Genomic DNA, 18,478 nt, shown 5'->3' with positions numbered 1-18,478 from the left:
CTATTTAAAATAAACATATTCACTATTTTCTTTTCTTTTATACTAAAAAACATTTTAAAGTTTTTTTTTTTTACTTTTCTAAAATAATAAGTTTAAATTTTCTTTTAATTTTTTTCCTTCCTTATTTTAATAATGTTTTGAACATGACTTTTGGTAATAAGTTATATAAAATATTGCAAATTTATCTATAAAGGATTTTTTTTTTAATGATTTGAATTAATTGAAAATTTATCGAAATAAGAAAAGGAAAAAGAGAGAAAAATGATGGATAAAAAGTTTTTATTTTAAATATCTAATTCAAATAAAGTGTATAAGATATTTACACTAAGTGTACACGGTAAATGTACAAAGATGTACAAGACTATATTCCTTGAAATAATTCACCTAAATTTCAAAAACTCGCTTGCTCATTTCCCTTTGCCTAAAATGGGGGACATTCCACATATACATTGTTTGATGACACCCTTATCTCATGCATTTTTTTGACATCATACATGCTCATTCGATTACCCACCCTATTAATGATAAATATCAACATAAATTGGTTTCGATTTTTCCCTTTTTCCTTGACCCAAAACAACGAAAACATGGTTAACTTATTCATATGCACACATTACATTCTAGATCTATGAAATTTGTACAGGTGTACAAGGTATTTACACTAAGTATACTAGGTAAATGTAATAACTATACAAAAGTGTACAAAGCTACCTTCCTTCAAGGAATTCAACTGATATTTCAAAAACTTACTCACTCATTTCCCTTTGTTAAGGATGGGGGCATTCCACAAACACATTTCTTGATGACACGCTCATTCTATGCATTTTTTTTTACATTGTACATGTTCATTCAATTACCTACCCCACTAAAGATGATTATGAACATAAATTGGGTTCAATTTTTCCCATTTTCCTTGAGTCATGATAATGGAAACATGGTTAACCTACCCATATACACACATTGCATTATAAGTCTATAGAATTTGTGCAGGTGTACAAGATATGTACATTAAGTGTACAAGGTAAATATACTAACTGTACAAGGCTACCTTCCTTTAAGGAATTCAGTTGATTTTCAAAAAATTTGCTCACATATTTCCCTTTGGTAAGGATGAGAGACATTTCACAAATACATTACTTGATGACACATTGATTCAATGCATTTTCTTGACATTTTATATGTTAATTCGATTACCTACTCCACTAATGATGAATGTGGACATAAATTAGGTTCAGTCTTTCCTCTTTTCCCTGAGCCATGACAATAGAAATATGGTTAACCCACCCATATTCATACATTGCATGCTAGGCCTATGGAATTTGTGCAGGTGTACAAGGTATTTACATTAAATGTATAAAGTAAATGTATTAACTATATAAGGGTGTATAAAACTACTTTCCTTTAAATATTTCAATTGATTTTCAAAAATTCGCTCAACTCTGATTTCTAAATTTCATCATCCAAAATTTGTAACTTCATATTTTGTTTTTTGTAATCCATATAATTTAAATTTTCCGAAAATTCTCCATCTCTCCTCAATGTTTTCCTATTAAACTGCACATATACTCTTTTTCCAACATATTTTTTCAGATTTTTCTTATATCTTTAGAATTAAGTTTATATTTATGAAATTTTAATATTATTGAAAAAAGAAAAAAACCATAGTCTTAGACTTAGAGTGTAGAATGCATTACTCAAAATTTGATATATATTGTGATTTTAAAATTAACTTATGTTCTATATGTATTTTTATTAATTCATCATGAATACTAATACACCATTACACAGTGCAATTGCACCCTTATTGTGAATCTGATCACATGTTAAAAGAAAAAACCAAAAAATAAAAATAAAATGGAAGAAACAAATAAAATTACATGACGACTACTTAGTTGCATGCCCACATTATCAAAGACATTCCAAAAAATTATTTCCCATAGTGCTGGAAATTAGAATGCCCAAGTTTCAGGATGAAAATCAAAGTCCTACAACTCTACTTGTAGTTCTTCTTCACTTGTAGATCCATGGGCAAAGTTGTTAAGTCTATCACACATATTCACTTTGTTCCAATACTAAAAGTAGAATCCCTAACTTGCCCAAAAAGGAGAGCCCAAAAATAGTTCACATTCCCATCCAAACAAGCCAATTTTATTGAGAAAAAGCCAATGAAAAGTGCAAAAACAAAACCAAATACAAAATTAATCAAGATTGTGTATAAGCACTTGAGCGAGAAGTACATGGAAAACTAAATTCCCAACAACCGAAAAACTTTCACTGGTGAAGGTTTTGATGCTGACAAAGAGAAAAATGGCAACGGTGAGGAACACAAGGATGTCGACTACTACAATGATGATAATGGGACTTCAAGCTCTTTTGGGGATAAGCGTGTGGCTACAGCAATGTTGACGACAACGACGACCACCAGGATCCAAAGTAAATGATGGCGGCTAGAGTTTCGAATCGTCCGGGGCTTCAACGTCCTCAATTCTTCAAAAAATAAAAACTAATAGGAGAAATATTTTAATTGCTAAACTTGGAATCCATTTTGCAAATTGTATTTCCAACATGATTTATTTATTTTTTTTCTAGGTCAGCTAAGGGCATTTCTGAGTTTATGGAATGTCAATATCCTTCATCTCAATTTGCAATACTTTGTTGGGTTTTGGGCCCAATTATACGGGTTAGGAGGACTTAGGGCTAATTTCCAAACCCATCTCCATCTCGGTATAAATCACAATTCTCCTATATATATATATATCAAGGAAAAAGCAGAAACGGAGGAAAGTACTGTCCTGAGTTATAGCTTTCGAATAAAGGTGAAAACGGAGAAAATAGTGGGGATTGATAAAACGGTGCGTTTTGGCTTTCAAAGCAAGTGGTCTCACATTCAAACTGAATGTGTTAAGCAGTTCTGAGAACCTACTCTGCATCAAAAACCTTCGACAATGCAGTGAGAAGAGTTAATCTCCGTACAATCAAAAGAAAATATTTGTCAACATTCACAATGGACGGGGGAGGAAGAGAAAGGAGCTCCTCCCCATCCAAACCTTCAAAGTTTTCGGTGTATCAGAACCCAGCCCTATCTGCAGTCCTAACCGCCAACAGTCTTCGGCCGTCGAAGTCCACATTCCTGTCTATCTTCCTTGTCTCCACTGCTTCGGCCTTTGCTTTTCTCGGCTTTATCTCCAGGTACTCACTCTCTGTACGCAGTGCATTGGAGATGTTAATTCTTCAATACGTTTTGTTTCTGCAGCTTGATTTGAGTCTAGGGTTTGTATTGTTTCAACAATCTTGTTTTTTTAGAAACTAGGGTTTGTATAATTTTAGCATGATATGTGAAGATTTTTGTTCTAGTGCTTTAGAGGTTAGGCTTTTGTCAGGGTTTAAGGTCAACTTTTCTGGTGGAAAGAATCAAGGGAAAATTATGTATCTGTGATGGGATATGAGGCTAGTTGTTATTGAGGTTTTGTGATCATTTACGGTATTGGGGAATCTATATAACAATAGATGAAAAAAGCTGGCAACGACAGCCCAAATTTAGAAACCGAGACCATTTTCTATCGTGTTGAAGTGGTACAGAATTGGCTCTTATAAAAACGTAATTTAGATTCTACGAGAACAATTGTAATTGGGGGTTTTCCAATAGTTTTTCCCTTTTAACCCCCCCTCCCAAACATGAGAAAATGTCTCAAGGACAGTTGGATGTGTAAACCCAACTACTTAATAGCAAATAGGTCGAAAAAGAAATGTCCTCCCTGAGAATGGTACAGGCATCTGATTTTGTGCTTTATTTATTTATTATTTTTTAAAATTAGACTTCTGCATTTCTTTGGAATGGCATAAAATGGGTTTCCTCTTCTAATTTTTGGGGAATATTTTCCAGATAATGGGATGGGCATGCCAGTTTTATTAAGACAAATATTAAGTAAAATTTTCGATGTAGCTTTTTTCTGGGAAACATTTTTCAGATAAAATGTTAGATAAAATTTCAATAATGTAACTTTGTTATCATACATTGACAATGCTCAGTAGTGTTATCTTTCTGTATGAACACATTTCCTTTTTCTCATCAAGTTTTTAATTGGAACAAACAATCCATGATTGTCACTGTTTGGAACCTAAATGATAACCTCTCGACTAAGTGGAATACGGCTGTTCAGTTTGCTGTAATTTTGGAAAGCACGCGGTGCAGAATTTTGTGCCATATCCTTCCTCATTGTTTTCAGCAACTGAATGGAGGGTTAATTAAAATTGGGAAATATATTTTTTTAAGGTATTGGCTACATTTGTGTCTTGTGGTTGATTAGTTTTGAGTTTCATGTGGCTAACACAATCATTTATTGTGGATTCTTGAAGGGAAAATGGGTTTGTCAACAAATTGAGAGTCAAAAATATTTCCCAAGAGGCAGCTTGTAAGTTATACAGTTCGAAGATTGTCCCTTTGATTGGTTTAAACCCCGTCCTCTGATTGCTATAGTTTTCCTTCTTAATTATTATTTTCCAAAATTTGTGTTTGTGCTTCAGATTTTTTTGCCAAGGTAATAGAGACGGTGGTAGGCTTAGTTTTTGTTGGAACTATTTCTGCCCTTTTCAAAGCCATCTACTTGCGAAGAGCAAGAAATATTGCTGGTGTATCGGTTATATCTCCCTCCAAGGGAACTAAGGATCAAACATGCCTTACAAATCGTCAACTAGGGCTTTTGGGAATCAGGCCAAAGGTTGAACAGGTCATGTCTGAAACTTCAAAGAAGCCCCCTAAATCTAAATCTCATTTGCCGTCTGTTTCATCAGATGCCCTTGTTCCACTTCATCCTCCGGTTGCTAGTTCAAATCGTGCATCTCGAATTGGCACTGATAAGTCAAGCAGCAGTAGTGGGAATAAGTTACGCTCTCTCAGTACTCCATCTAAATCACCAGTTTCTCCATCTTCTCTATATCTTGTCCCTGGACCCACATCACAGCTACCTCCTGTTCAGACTTCACCAGGTATGGATCCATTAGCCTTGACCCCTTGGTCAAATAAGGGAGGCTCCTTCACTAAAGAGATAACAACAGAAGAAAAGCTTGAGCGGTTCTTGGCAGATGTAAATGAGAAAATCACCGAATCAGCAGGAAAACTGGCAACTCCACCACCTACCATTAATGGGTTCGGCATCACCAGTCCTAGTACCATTGCCAGTTCAGGCAATGCTTCTGGAGCTACAAGGAGTACACCATTAAGGTCTGTGAGGATGTCCCCTGGTTCCCAGAAGTTCAGCACTCCCCCTAAAAAGGGAGAGGGTGAGATTCCACCACCTATGTCCATGGAAGAAGCAATTGAGGCTTTTGATCATTTAGGCATCTATCCTCAAATCGAGCAGTGGCGTGACCATCTTAGGCAATGGTTTTCTTTGGTTTTGCTCAATCCTCTAGTTAGCAAAATTGAAACCAGCCATAATCAGGTCAGTTATCATCATTACCATCCGCATTTTCATTTCTCTCATCCTCATGTTGTTGGTCCACCATGTTTGGTAAAATGTATATTGTGTGTAACAACTATTTTGTTTTGAATGCATTTAGTAAATAATTATTTTGAGTGTCAATACAATCAGTAATCACTTAAAATTCCAAATACGGGGAATTTAAGGATTTTTTGGCAAATAGCATTTGAGAGCTAGTAAAAGTTAATGTGGAGTTCTCTAGGAGAAATTATAACTAATTTTAGAAAGGACAGAAGCAAATGCTGCTTCTAGGGAATGATTATAAGTGATTTGGAGACTTCATAACAAATTTGGAAACTGCTAAAAGCATTCAGGATTTTCATGTTTAGTTCCAAAATACTCAATTTTCTGCACCATGTTGTTTCATGTATATCCAAAAGTTGGCAATGTTCTAAACTTTAAAGATTTAGAAAAAAAATTGTATTGATTTTGATGCATTGTAAAATTGTTGCACCATATGGTAATTTTGGTAATCTCTGAAGGAATAAAGAAATAATCTAAGAGATCACGGTAAGCATTAGTTTAATACAAAAATATAATCATAAGCTCCTTAAAAATTGAGAATGTGAACAATGGTCATGTCAACAGTCTACCAGCATGGTGTATATGCATTGCAAGATCACACGGATCTCCCGACAAGGATTGCAAAAGCTGAAAGATCTAATGGGATGATAATGAGATTTTTTTTTTCTGTACAATATCCCTCTTATGCCTAATTATGGTCAAATTATCATGTTTGCAGGTAATGCAAGCGGCTGCTAAACTTGGTATTTCTATTACAATCAATCAAGTGGGAAGTGATTTGCCTACTACTGGAACTCCTGCTACTGTGTCTCCAGTCGATAGGACTAAGGAATGGCAACCAACATTTACTCTTGATGAAGATGGGCTTCTTCATCAATTACGTGCAACTCTTGTGCAGGCTCTTGATGTTTCCTTGCGTAAGCTGCTCCACCACTACTATTGTATACATATTTTTTGACAGGACTATTGTATGCATATTAAACTTGCTGGATTGATTTTGTGATGGATCTTTGTGGTGGATTTCATGTGTTTATTGTCATCATTTGCAGCAAAGTTGTCCAACATACAACAATCACCTCAGCAGAATCCAATGATTCCTATCATGCAAGAGTGTGTGGATGCCATTACTGAGCACCAAAGGCTTCATGCATTGATGAAAGGAGAGTGGGTTAAAGGTTTGCTGCCACAAAGCAGTGTTCGGGAAGATTATACTGTACAACGGATCCGGGGTAATTAGAATCTAATCTTGCATTATATGCTTATCATTTATCGCCTACTTTAGATTTCCTTTACTCATTTGAAAATAATTATTTTAGTGAAATAGACATTAAGGCAACCATTAGGTGGCGCCTTGTTGGCATCTCGAAAAATATAAACTCAAATATTTAACGATTTAAAATGATTTAATATGGATTTTGCTGAATTTGTAGATGCAAAACTTAGTTCTTAATACTTATTTTAAAAATCAAGGCTGTTTGGTAAAATCAACCTAAAAGCTTTTAAAACTATTAAATTTAATATATTTACACTTATTAATGTTAAGTGATAAGGTTATGGGAGAGAAATAAGGGATGAAAGGTTTGGGGCCAGTTTTAGTATTGTTGCAACTTCTAGAAAAATCACTTTTAGCTATGTTAAAAGAAAAATTAGTTGTGACAAGAAATAGTTGGGTGCTGGGTAAATTACCGTTTCAAAGGTCCTATGAGTTTTAAAACTAAGATATAAGTGTCTAGTAAACTAGATTATTAACTTATTGTTTACATATACAATGATCAAAATAGGGATGTTAAAAATTTAAATACTTCTTTAGTTTGATATAAAAGTCAACATTTAATTTAATAAATTATTATATTATTAAAATGTAATTATTGTTTTATTTTTAAAAAGTTCTCATTTCTCTATTTTGACTGAATTCAAGTGAAAGCATTCATAATTGTATTTTATTTTTTTATTTTTTTGCCTTTTATAATAAGTAGCATAAAATCAAAATACCAGTAGAAAAGGTTTTGGAATAGAAGAGAATGAGAGAAAAAAATGTAAAGAAATTGTAGGAGGAAATTATTTGAAGATACAATAGTCAATTTAAAATAATAGTTTGACAATTATCTACATTCGCTTCCTTTTGCTTCTTTCCAAGCTTGAGGCTCCTTTCACTAGACCTAGGACTTCTTCAACCAAAATTACCCAATCTTCTTACACTTGGATTCAAGGTTCCAATGGACCTTTACAAGCTTCAAGTGATCCCTTACACATAATCAAATCTTCCTCACATAAGGTACAATACAATTACCAAAAAAAAAAAAAAAAAAAAAAAAAGAAAGAAAGAAAAAAAAAAGGGAAAAAGAAAAAAGGCTAGAAGTGCAGTAAATGAGGTTTGTAAGTTTGGGGGTAGGTGTGCTCAAGAGATTGAATGGAAGCTCTTAAATTAATAATATGAATGATTTTCAAGAGTTGGTAACATCATAAATGAGTTTAAACAACTTTAAATAGGAGTTCTAAGCTAAAACTAGTCTTCAGGCACAAGTTATAGCTCAGTTGGTCAATCGAGCAGTCAACCATGCACTATCTGTTATGGAGTTGCAAAGTGACTGTTGGAGGTGAGTGGTCAACTGGTTATGGTAATGGTCAATTGGTTGGTTCCTCAATTGGTACCAAGATTGGAAGCCACTGCCTAGCCAACCTTCACACCCTTGCTCAATCAGTAGCCCCTTGATTTTTCCAGTGTTGACATTTTTGAAAATTTAAGCTCTAAATAGTCAAGGGGCTAGCTAGATAAAACTGCAAAACAATTTTTGAAATCCAATTAAATGACACTTCCGATTAGTTGTCTTGAATTGAGCTTTGACCATCTCATCTGAAAACCAATTAGTGTTCAGTGAGGGTAGGCCAAACTTTTTATGATAGTCAACATCACATCCCCTGGGCCTGTTCTAAGAGTCATCATTTGGGTGACCGATCCCTGGGCTTAAGAGCGGCATTGTTGCACCCTAACAATCCCTCCCTTAACAGGACACTCCCTTGACTTGAACTCATGACCCTTGGCCCTAATAATAATTCTTAGATCAAGCTTCAACCATCTCATCTAAAAACCAATTGGTGTTCAATGAGGGTAGGTCAAACCTTTTATACCATTCAACATCACACCCCTCAGGCCTGTTGTAAGAGCCATCATTTGAGTGACTCACCCCCGGGCTTAAGAGTAGCATTGTTGCACCCCAACATTGTGGTTTTCGTCAAGTCTCATTTCATCCAATTTTAAAGAATCTTAGAACAAATTTAAGGGATAATTGGTTGAGATGTTTTAAGAAAACTGAAGTGCAAGGTGATTTATAAAATATATATGTTACCCATCAGGGTGCTCAGTTGGTTGGGACAAATGTTAGGATGTGTGGTAGAGGTGCACGGTCCAAGGTTCAAAGCCCTGGATTATGCAGTGCTGGTTGTAGTGGGTGTGGTCATTACCCCAAGGTTTGGTTCCCCATGGAGAGTTTGAGGGGCTTAGTCATGGAAGGTTCCTTAGTTATAAAAAAATAATAAAAAAATAAAAAATAAATATATATGTAATCCTAATTGAGCACACCTCGACGACTGCACATGTATTAAGACCTAAGAAAAAAAATCAACTTGAAGCTCTTCCTTGGTGCATGGTCTTGTGTCCTTGGCTTGATTTGATTTTTTAAAAGATTGATTGCCAATTATATAACCTGCTTAAACAAAACTCAAGCACATAATTAAATGTTTATCTTTTGTTTTGTGATCATTAAAATTCATGATGGGAAACCTTTGGCTAACACATTTTACCTGCTTCTCCAAACTGCTGCCAAAGCAGGCCAAATTCTCTGATAGTCACTTTTTTATTTTTCACCAAATATATTTGTTGTAAAAGATTATTACAAGAGTGATTTTGAGGCCCTACAATCAATTGCAAACGGCACCTTAATATTGTGGTAGAGAGTTGAGAGGATCCAAGAGTTTGAACAGATGAAGGCACAAACTATTTTGGATTAGAAAAAACCTAGTTTTTTTTTTCAAAATTATCACTTTAATTTAATTTAAACTTCAAGTAGTATTATTAAATTATTGTACGGAACATATGCTTATTGACTTTAATTAGGTTATTAAATCATTAAATCATATTAAGTGATTAGATTGTTTTGCCAAATGTTCCCTTAGTGTATGCAATCTAACCTTGGCTTGCCCACTTGTGGAATTTCACAGAGCTTGCTGATGGAACCTGCTTGAAGAATTATGAGTATCTTGGAAATGGAGAGGTTTATGACAAAAGGAACAAGAAGTGGACTCTTGAGCTTCCTACTGATTCTCACTTGCTTTTATATCTATTCTGTGCTTTCCTAGAACACCCTAAGTGGACACTGCACATGGATCCTACATCTTTTATTGGAGCACAGTCTACCAAAAATCCCTTATTCTTGGGAGTTTTGCCTCCAAAGGAAAGGTTTCCTGAGAAGTACATAGCTGTCACATCTGGTGTTCCTTCTACTCTTCACCCAGGAGCTAGTATACTGGTTGTCGGAAGGCAAAGCCCTCCAATCTTTGCCTTGTACTGGGATAAGAAGCTGCAGTTCTCTCTTCAGGTAGGTGGTGGTTGATGATAAATAATATATTATGTGATTGCACTGGGTGTTTGTAATGCTGGTTATTAGATTACCATTAATATTTTTATCTGGAACCAAGGCAAAAATAATACATATCCATTGCTTCTTGAAATGTTTGAGCATGATTGAAATAAATGAAACTACAAGGCCGTAGTCCTGACATGTAAAAGCTACACCAATTAAAATGATGGCTAATGGTATATAATAATTATGCGCTTGCATTGGGATTGAAATAAATGAAATCTATTAGGGAGCATAGAACTCAATATATGTGTTGTAATTTCTTAGCTAGCATGTGCTCAACTCAACAAGGCCATAATCCTGACATGTAACTACACCAGTTAAATTGAGGGAACTTTTGTTAATGTGATATATATAAGCACATTAAAAAATTGTGCAAAATTATGATGATATTTCACTGGTTCGTTAGCAAGATCTTGGAGGATAAAATGTGTTGGACTACTAATTTTCATAAAAGCTTAAGCTTATAGGATTTGGATGTAGATCAATACACTTTAACACCTTCCCTCATATGCGGTCTCATATATCTGCACGTGGAGAGACACACAAGCCCATTGGCAAACAACAACAATCAACCTCTTTTGGCTTACATGTGAGCTTAATAAATTGAAGAAATAAATAAATAAATATTACGTGGTGAGGCTTGAACACATGAACTCCTGTTAAGAGAGGTTTTGATACCATATTGAATTACCAATTTTCTAAAAAGTTTAAACTTTTTTGGAAAATTATTTGTCTAATATGGTATTAGAGCCTTATTTGGTGGAAGGTCAAGTGTTCAAACCTTACCACTGTATGTTTATTTACTCAATTTATTAAAGCTCACGTGTAAGCCCAAGAATGAAGGTTACATGTGAGATAGGGTGTTAGACTGTGTGATATAGACAATATCATACAAGTTTTAAGTTTTTAGGAAAATTGGTAGTTTAACATGATGAATGTCATAGGCAATATGAGAATGTTTGCCATTTAGGTTGGAATAAAAAAAATGTCAATTTATTTGTGACTAAAGAATTGTGACAACTTCAATTAATAAGGAGCTGCACTTTGAGTGGGTATGAAGTTCCAAAAACGAGAGGAGGATAAGGCACAACTAGTGCGGTTTCTAATCAACCTATATCATGGATATTTCATTACTGATCATCCATTATTTTAAAGTGATATAAATGTCAATCTTCGTCTTCTCTGCTATGATGCTTCTTTTCCTGGGCTCATGCTCATTTGGGCACTTAGAATTCAATTAAACAAAGCCTTGATTCCAACTACTCAGGTTAACCACAAGATCAAGTTTTGCTATTCAGCTCTATTTAGACACTTTTTAGCCATATGTTCAAGTATTATTGTCTTTGCTCTATATGTTTGCAAAATGTCTATGTGCTTTATATGATTGCAGACACACAAGGTGAGTTTTAGTAGTAACATTTGGATCTTTGTTTTTCAGGGAAGAACTGCACTATGGGATTCCATCTTAATTCTGTGCCACAGGATTAAGTACGGCTATGGGGGAATCATCCGGGGCATGCATCTTGGTTCTTCTGCTCTGTGCATCCTCCCAGTTCTTGATTCAGAAAGTGAAGATTGAGAACTCACACGGCATCCCACTTTGTGGTTTTGCTTGTACTAGCCGTTTTGGTGCAGAAATCAGCGAGGGTGGACTTGGACCAGACCAATGTGTTCATCAAATCATGCGGCATACCCTGATGCAGAAGATTCTGTCAGGTATAGGAGGGCTGCTTTCAGATTTTGTACCTGAAAAAATAGATCATTGTTAGAGATGCTCCTTTTACTGCTGATAGATGATTGACACCGGACTTGGGGGAGTCTGGTTTAAACTTTGGAAAAAAAGTACAGTTTCCCTCCTTGTACTTTTGAGGCAAGTAACTTGTTTGAAACAATTGACTTGTTCAATTCGCATTATTGCTAACATGTGAAACCAAGGTGCCTTTTGGTGGATTATTCCAAGTTATAAGATGAACAAAGGCCCATTGCTGATTTGCTATGCTGACGCATCCAATGACATAGCATATAAGTGAGGGGTATTTGTTTTGTGGGTGTACGTGGGTAGGGATGGTATTCCATGTTGGTATTGTGTTAAAATTTAAGCACTTAATTCAATATGCAAATTCAAACTCAAATAATAATGGAGTTAAAAACATGAATCAAAACATCGTCTAATTTTTTAATATCTATCTTTCATCAAACACTTTTTGGATAACAAGTTCAACGATGAAAAATGTTAGAACGATTTTATAATGTCATGGAAGTTATTTTATCTCATTCATTTTAATTAAATGTTTTTTAATATTATTAATCTTTCAATATGACATATTTATAATTTAATTCATCTATTTATTTAAAATTAAATTTTAAATGAGTCAAATATATTATAATAATTATAAAATTAATAAAAATAATTATTAAATATGTCAAATTATAATAATAGATTAATCCAAAAACAACCTATTTATTAAACTGATACATGACGTGTATTTAATCCAAATACAATTATACTTGCATATGATATGGTGGATTAAAAACACTTATTCTCGAGGAGAATTGGATATGATATGGTTGAATATGGATGTTTGAAAAATATCATGCCTTTGAGTTGCCAAAAATTATAGCTTAAAAATTATTTTTGATTCTTTAATTTAAAAATAATTTTTTAAAAATAAATGTTTAAAAAAACATGATCAAGTCATGATATTTTTTTTCTTTTTAAAATTGATGAAAGTAATTTATGACTATTTATTTTATTTTGTTTTTAAAAAATAACAATCAAACAATTTTCTATTTTTAAAAATAAAATATTGTTTTTAAATCATTCGGCCAAGTAACCAATTTAATAATTATGAGAATGAGAATTTCAGTATTCACTGGTTACGAGACCCGGGACCAGCATACTAATACTTGAATGACCCCCGCTGCCACCCACCCAGACAGCCGGGATCGGCCCAAAGGGTATCTCTCTCTGCATATACGCTCGAATCATTTTTCCAATTCTGTATTGATCTTGGATCCGCAGAGATCCTAGTCTTTTGAGTGTTTCATTTTTCTTGTTTCGTCTCTGATATCTGATTCTCTTTTTGGACTTGATCCGGTTTTTGCAGTTGCGAAATAAGGTTTACATCTGGCGATCTGGTTTGAGTTCTCCAGATGGAGGAAGATTTCGAGTTCGCTGATAAGGTTCCTCCCTCTTTTGAGCGCATGGTATGGTTTCTAACATCATTCGATTATGTATCAGTCTTCTTTTGTTTTCTTCATAGATCTGATGCGAATGTGTTGTGTGGAGTCTTGATTTGGTTGTCCGGAAAAGAATAGAGGAAGAACATAAATTTTGGTTTTGAATATTTGACTTTCATTGTTTGGGATCTTGGTGTGAATTTTTGGATTGGTTTAGGTAGGTTTTTCTTTTTTTTTTTTGTTTTTGCCCCCCGCATATATTATAATTTATATTGTAGTTGAATTTTTCTTAGGAGAAAACAGGGATGGATAAAATGAAAAGAGAGTCTGTTTTAGTTAATTTTTTAGACTGAATTGGTTAATGGTTAAGTTTCTTGTTCTCTGTGGACGTTTATTCCTTGGTCACGAATTCACTGGATGGTCTGAGCACATTCTCATCTGGATTAGGTGAGAAATATGTTCATCTCAACAAATACAGTTTGGATTTTGATACGGCTGCAATAGATGTAGCGAAATTGGGGGAAAGATTATTCATATAATAAAGGGGACAGAATTAGGAAAGTCTATGACAGAAGTCTTATGTTTGGAAGTTGGAGCATGGAAACCATATTTTGCTTTAAAACAGTGAAAGACAAAAGCACAACTTGTGATGCAAGTGTAAGGATTCGAGGAGAGGAGAAGATCAGGCATGGATGATATGGTTTAGGGGATGTGTGACCTATATTTTTGTTTAAAAACATGCAAAATGAAGACATACTCGTGATGCTTGGTCTTTGATCCCTGGTGAAAAGATTAAGAGTAAAAAGAAAAAGGAATTTGGCATGGATATATATAGCCTACAAATTAGTATTGCTTAAATATGTGTAGCAAAATAGTTAAATTAAAATTATTTGTGTAAATTATGCCTTCAAGTTGCTTAAATTGATTTTGAGTTTTGAAGTTACCAACAATGTTGTTTTTGTAGCCAGTTAGTGATGGAATAACTTGTGTGCTCCTCATGGATATTCCTTTTATTTGCTCTTTACTGTGGTGTGATAAAGATGCCTTGGTTTAGTTGAATGTTGTGCATATATGTGTGTTTGTGCATCTACATTTACATATATGAATTGGAGGAAGCAAAGAGGACCATGCTTTGAAAATGTCAATACAAGATCCCCAAAAAGAGTATGAAGGATTGTAGAAAAAGGATGCTCTATTTAATAGGACCTTCTACATCCCAAGATCTGCCAGACGAAACCTTGATTAGTATTTGGAGCAAACTAGGAATAAAGCTCATTCATCTCAAATAGCCAAGAGAAAGGGCACTGCATAAGAGACAATGGGTATGTTTGCAATGTATTTTCTAGAACAGTTTTCTATTTTTAAGAACAAAAAAATAGTAAAACATGTTTGATAATTAGAAAACAGAAAAAAGTTTGTTGTTCTTAAAACATAAAACAAGGTTAGTTCTTTTTTGTTGTTTTCACTTGTTTTCTAAGGGCTGTTTTAAAAAATAATTATACAAATATGAAGAATGATTGAAAAAAAAAAAAGAAAACAATTGTCTTTTTCTTAAAAACATAAAATAAGGTATTTTTTGAAAATATATTTTAGTTGTTTTCTCAATGTTGTTTTAAAAAATAATTTTATAAATACGAAGGATGATTGAAAATAAAACACTATAGATAAAAGTTATTTTTTAAAAATATTTAAAAACATAAAAAACGGGTTAAGAACATTTCAAGTTCCCAAATAAACCTTTGTTCTACAAAATATCAGAGAATAGTTTTCAAAAACTAATTTTAAGAACTGTTTTCGAAAACACTTCCCAAACAGAACCTATACTTTTTGTTTTTTGACCTTCCCTTAGTTCCCTATCTCTAGTGAAAGTCTTGTTATGTTAAGGTCTTCAAGGAGAAAACAAATTAAAGATCCTTTACCAGCTGTGGAGGCAACAAAAACAGAAAGTAATGGTCTGGAAATCTAACTTTGGTTGAGGCAGCATCTATTCTTAGAATTATTTTTTACCCAGGATATGTAGGAAATTTTAGTTATCTGGAAAGTGGAAACATGACCTCCTTGTCATGAAAACATGGTTTTAGTGATGGTCTTCATTATTCATTCTGTTGTTTCTTACCATCCTCAAGATTCTGTGGATAGAATTTTTTACTGAATACTTGCCATACAATCAGCTAGTAGATTGTTCTACTTGTTCCACATTTTCTTTTATATTTAATTTTGTTAGCGCATCATTAAAATTTTTATTTCCATGATTGAGAAACTTTTACAATTTTATTTTGGTACTGTATCTGTTCAGGCCCTCTTGGAACTGTTCATCCTGCAATTATATATAAATCTTTCTGTGCTATCATGTGGATAGAATTTTTTACTGAATACTTGCCATACAATCAGCTAGTAGATTGTTCTACTTGTTCCACATTTTCTTTTATATTTAATTTTGTTAGCGCATCATTAAAATTTTTATTTCCATGATTGAGAAACTTTTACAATTTTATTTTGGTACTGTATCTGTTCAGGCCCTCTTGGAACTGTTCATCCTGCAATTATATATCAATCTTTCTGTGCTATCATTCTTAACGTAAAATTTGTTCGGAAAATGATTTTTCTTCAATGAACAGAGTAATAAAATTGCATATTTATTCTGCCGCTACCAATTTCTACTCTTGCCACCTTGCTACTGTTAGATTTGTTAGAATTTTTTTTTCTAGCCCTCCCAAAAAAAAATCACTTCATTATTATGATTATCACTGCTATTACTACTATTATTACAATTTGATCAGAAACAACAATTCATCGAGTGAGTGAGAGTACAAGCAAGGATGGAATATTTTGCAAAGCATACAAGAACTGATCAGAAGAAGAGAACCTAAATGCTAAAGGGGACAGCAACCACAAAAAATAATTTGGGAAGTGGAGAACAAGAAAAGCCCCATATAGGTCAAAAGCCCAAAACAAAGGCCAAGAGACAAGATGGCTAAGGAGGCATGAATTCCCCAACAAAAACCTCAAAGCTAGAAGCACAATGCTTACCCTAAGAATCCTCCAACTGGTTGGAGAAACATGGAACCTAGATAAAAGAGCAGCCAACTCAGCCGACAAATCAAGGTATCCTTTGCATATGCAATCTTCCATGGACCTTTTTTGGCTGATAAACTCAAAATTTGAATCATCCTTTATTAGGAAACTGACTTAACCCAAAGCAATTCCCTAGGTTAAGCCTTCCAACAAAGTATATACGTCTGCATTTACTGTCAACACCACCCCAACTGGCATGGGAAAAAAAGCTCTGAACTTATTTATGATCATGGAAACCTCTACCAAAGCCTATCTACCCCAGGAATTAGCATATGTTAAAGCTGAATGGGGACAAGATCTACTTCAGGTACACCCCTACAGTTGTCCTGGTGTCACAACCAACAAGCATTTCCCCAATCCAAAGTGATCACTCTAAGTGGAGTGCTTGGGAACTCTGAAGAGATGACACCACAACCCAAACTGTCTCCAATATTCTGAATCTGTCTCAAATATCTTGGCATTTTCTCTTAATCAGATTGCCTAAAGTGAGGCAAATTTAGCAACATGCCATAGCATTCTACCCATAGCAGTGCCACCAAAATCTCAAATAGCAATGACCATAATAGTTTTGCTGCTTCTCTAGGCCCAAATCCAGCAAGCTTGAACAGTCTATGACATAATTCCGTTGTTACCAGATAATAGGTGATCAACTCTCCTCGCTACCTAAACATGTCACACACTCAAGGTTGAGGCTTTGTGGGCCTCCTCAACTATAGCATCTCATTGGCATTGGCCCCTCTATTAGCAACAGGCCAAACTTGTGGGAAAGTAACTTATTGCATGGAGTTAATCAGCATTCTCTCTCAATCCGCATTATGGTTCATGTAAAATTATCTTCTGCACTACTTGTTATGATTTTAGTTTTTCATTTTTTTTTTCATATAAATTTATTTTGCCTTTTGATGATTGAATAAGTTCTCAATGTTTCTTTATTGACAAACAGGGTAATGTGATCAAGGATGCTGATGCCAAAGGATTTAACCCAGGTTTGATAGTCCTGCTTCTTGTTGTCGGTCTGCTATTGGTTTTCCTAGTTGGGAACTATGCACTCTATGTGTATGCTCAGAAGACCCTTCCACCAAGAAAGAAGAAGCCTGTATCCAAGAAGAAGATGAAAAGGGAGAGGCTCAAGCAAGGTGTCTCAGCTCCAGGAGAGTAATTGAGTAGTCTTAGGGCTATTTATTTTCATTTCCTCTTATGTTGAGCTATTACAATGAGATTTTCCTCTTCTTGATGCCCATTGGCGTTTGAAGACAATATTGCTTGGGTCTTGAGTCACTTTTGATGGACATCTAGTTGATTTTGGATTAAAACCCTAGGTCCGGGAGTTTAAATTATATGGTTGTCATGAAAAATTCAGTTAATGTGCTTCCCTTTATATGGTAACTTATCACAGGAGCTCTAGCCCACCCTACACAGGCAACGAAACCAAAACCCATGGGTGAGTTACATCCAACCAGCTCTCATATTTGTATGTTTTTTGTGATAGCTTACTAAGTGGTGTGGCATTTTGTTCACTAGTTAATTCCAGCCAGCCTTGATCTTGGTGTTAAAATGAGGAGAAAACCTGGCCAGGCCTGCTCCTGCCTCTTAGGTTAAATATCTGTTTAAGGGAGGTAAAAAAAATGGGCTTGATGCCATTAGCCTTATAAAGTTGCAGAAGGGCCTACAGGTTCTAATCGAAAGTTGAGATTTTGAATTCTCTGAGTAGCTGAAACTGAAAGTATTACATCTGACCTTTCCATAACGTTAAGTTGTAATTTAACGTTAAGCTGTGACTTGTCACAGCTTGACGGTTAAATTTGAAATGTTCCGACTCTATATACGCGTGTACCGTGAACCATAGTTTTCACTGTTGACTTTAATTTAAGTTATAATTTTAAGATAAATAGTTTGATATTATAAGAGATTTTATTAAACATCTAGAAATTCTTGTGTTGGCAAAAATAAAAAAATAAAAAATAAAAGCTTTTAAAATTTAATTTTTGTTTTAGAACAACGTTATTAACCTAACATCATTCTTAAAGCTTGGGTGTGGGTTATTTTGCTTTAATTTTTATTTTTTATAAAAAGGAAATT

The 18,478-nt window shown here is 34.3% G+C and overlaps 2 protein-coding genes across 2 annotated transcripts; both read left to right on the top strand.

Annotated features, from left to right (window-relative positions):
- The first annotated feature begins 2,862 nt into the window (after nucleotides 1–2,862).
- On the top strand, nucleotides 2,863–12,140 carry LOC117916588 (transmembrane protein 209). The gene is made up of 7 exons (XM_034832699.1): nucleotides 2,863–3,189; nucleotides 4,357–4,412; nucleotides 4,525–5,441; nucleotides 6,223–6,421; nucleotides 6,554–6,733; nucleotides 9,723–10,099; nucleotides 11,583–12,140. Exons 1-7 carry the CDS (start codon nucleotides 3,005–3,007, stop codon nucleotides 11,721–11,723), a joined length of 2,055 nt encoding a protein of 684 aa, XP_034688590.1. The 5' UTR covers nucleotides 2,863–3,004; the 3' UTR covers nucleotides 11,724–12,140.
- An 866-nt stretch (nucleotides 12,141–13,006) lies between these two features.
- Nucleotides 13,007–17,785, top strand: LOC117916878 (DNA-binding protein S1FA-like). Its single transcript, XM_034833083.1, has 3 exons — nucleotides 13,007–13,102; nucleotides 13,252–13,351; nucleotides 17,343–17,785. The coding sequence occupies exons 2-3, from the start codon at nucleotides 13,298–13,300 to the stop codon at nucleotides 17,556–17,558; spliced, it is 270 nt and encodes an 89-aa protein (XP_034688974.1). The 5' UTR covers nucleotides 13,007–13,102; nucleotides 13,252–13,297; the 3' UTR covers nucleotides 17,559–17,785.
- The last annotated feature ends 693 nt before the right edge of the window (nucleotides 17,786–18,478 follow it).

The sequence above is a fragment of the Vitis riparia genome, chromosome 6, assembly GCF_004353265.1.
Source record: "Vitis riparia cultivar Riparia Gloire de Montpellier isolate 1030 chromosome 6, EGFV_Vit.rip_1.0, whole genome shotgun sequence".
NCBI lineage: Eukaryota > Viridiplantae > Streptophyta > Magnoliopsida > Vitales > Vitaceae > Vitis > Vitis riparia.
This window is presented reverse-complemented; position numbering and strand designations above follow the sequence as displayed.

Coding starts and splice junctions, on each gene's coding strand:
- LOC117916588 (XM_034832699.1), top strand. CDS start 3,005: ATGGACGGGGGAGGAAGAGAAAGGAGCTCCTCCCCATCCAAACCTTCA. Junction 5,442..6,222: donor TTGAAACCAGCCATAATCAG/GTCAGTTATCAT, acceptor TCATGTTTGCAG/GTAATGCAAGCGGCTGCTAA. Junction 10,100..11,582: donor AGCTGCAGTTCTCTCTTCAG/GTAGGTGGTGGT, acceptor TTTGTTTTTCAG/GGAAGAACTGCACTATGGGA.
- LOC117916878 (XM_034833083.1), top strand. CDS start 13,298: ATGGAGGAAGATTTCGAGTTCGCTGATAAGGTTCCTCCCTCTTTTGAG. Junction 13,352..17,342: donor CTCCCTCTTTTGAGCGCATG/GTATGGTTTCTA, acceptor ATTGACAAACAG/GGTAATGTGATCAAGGATGC.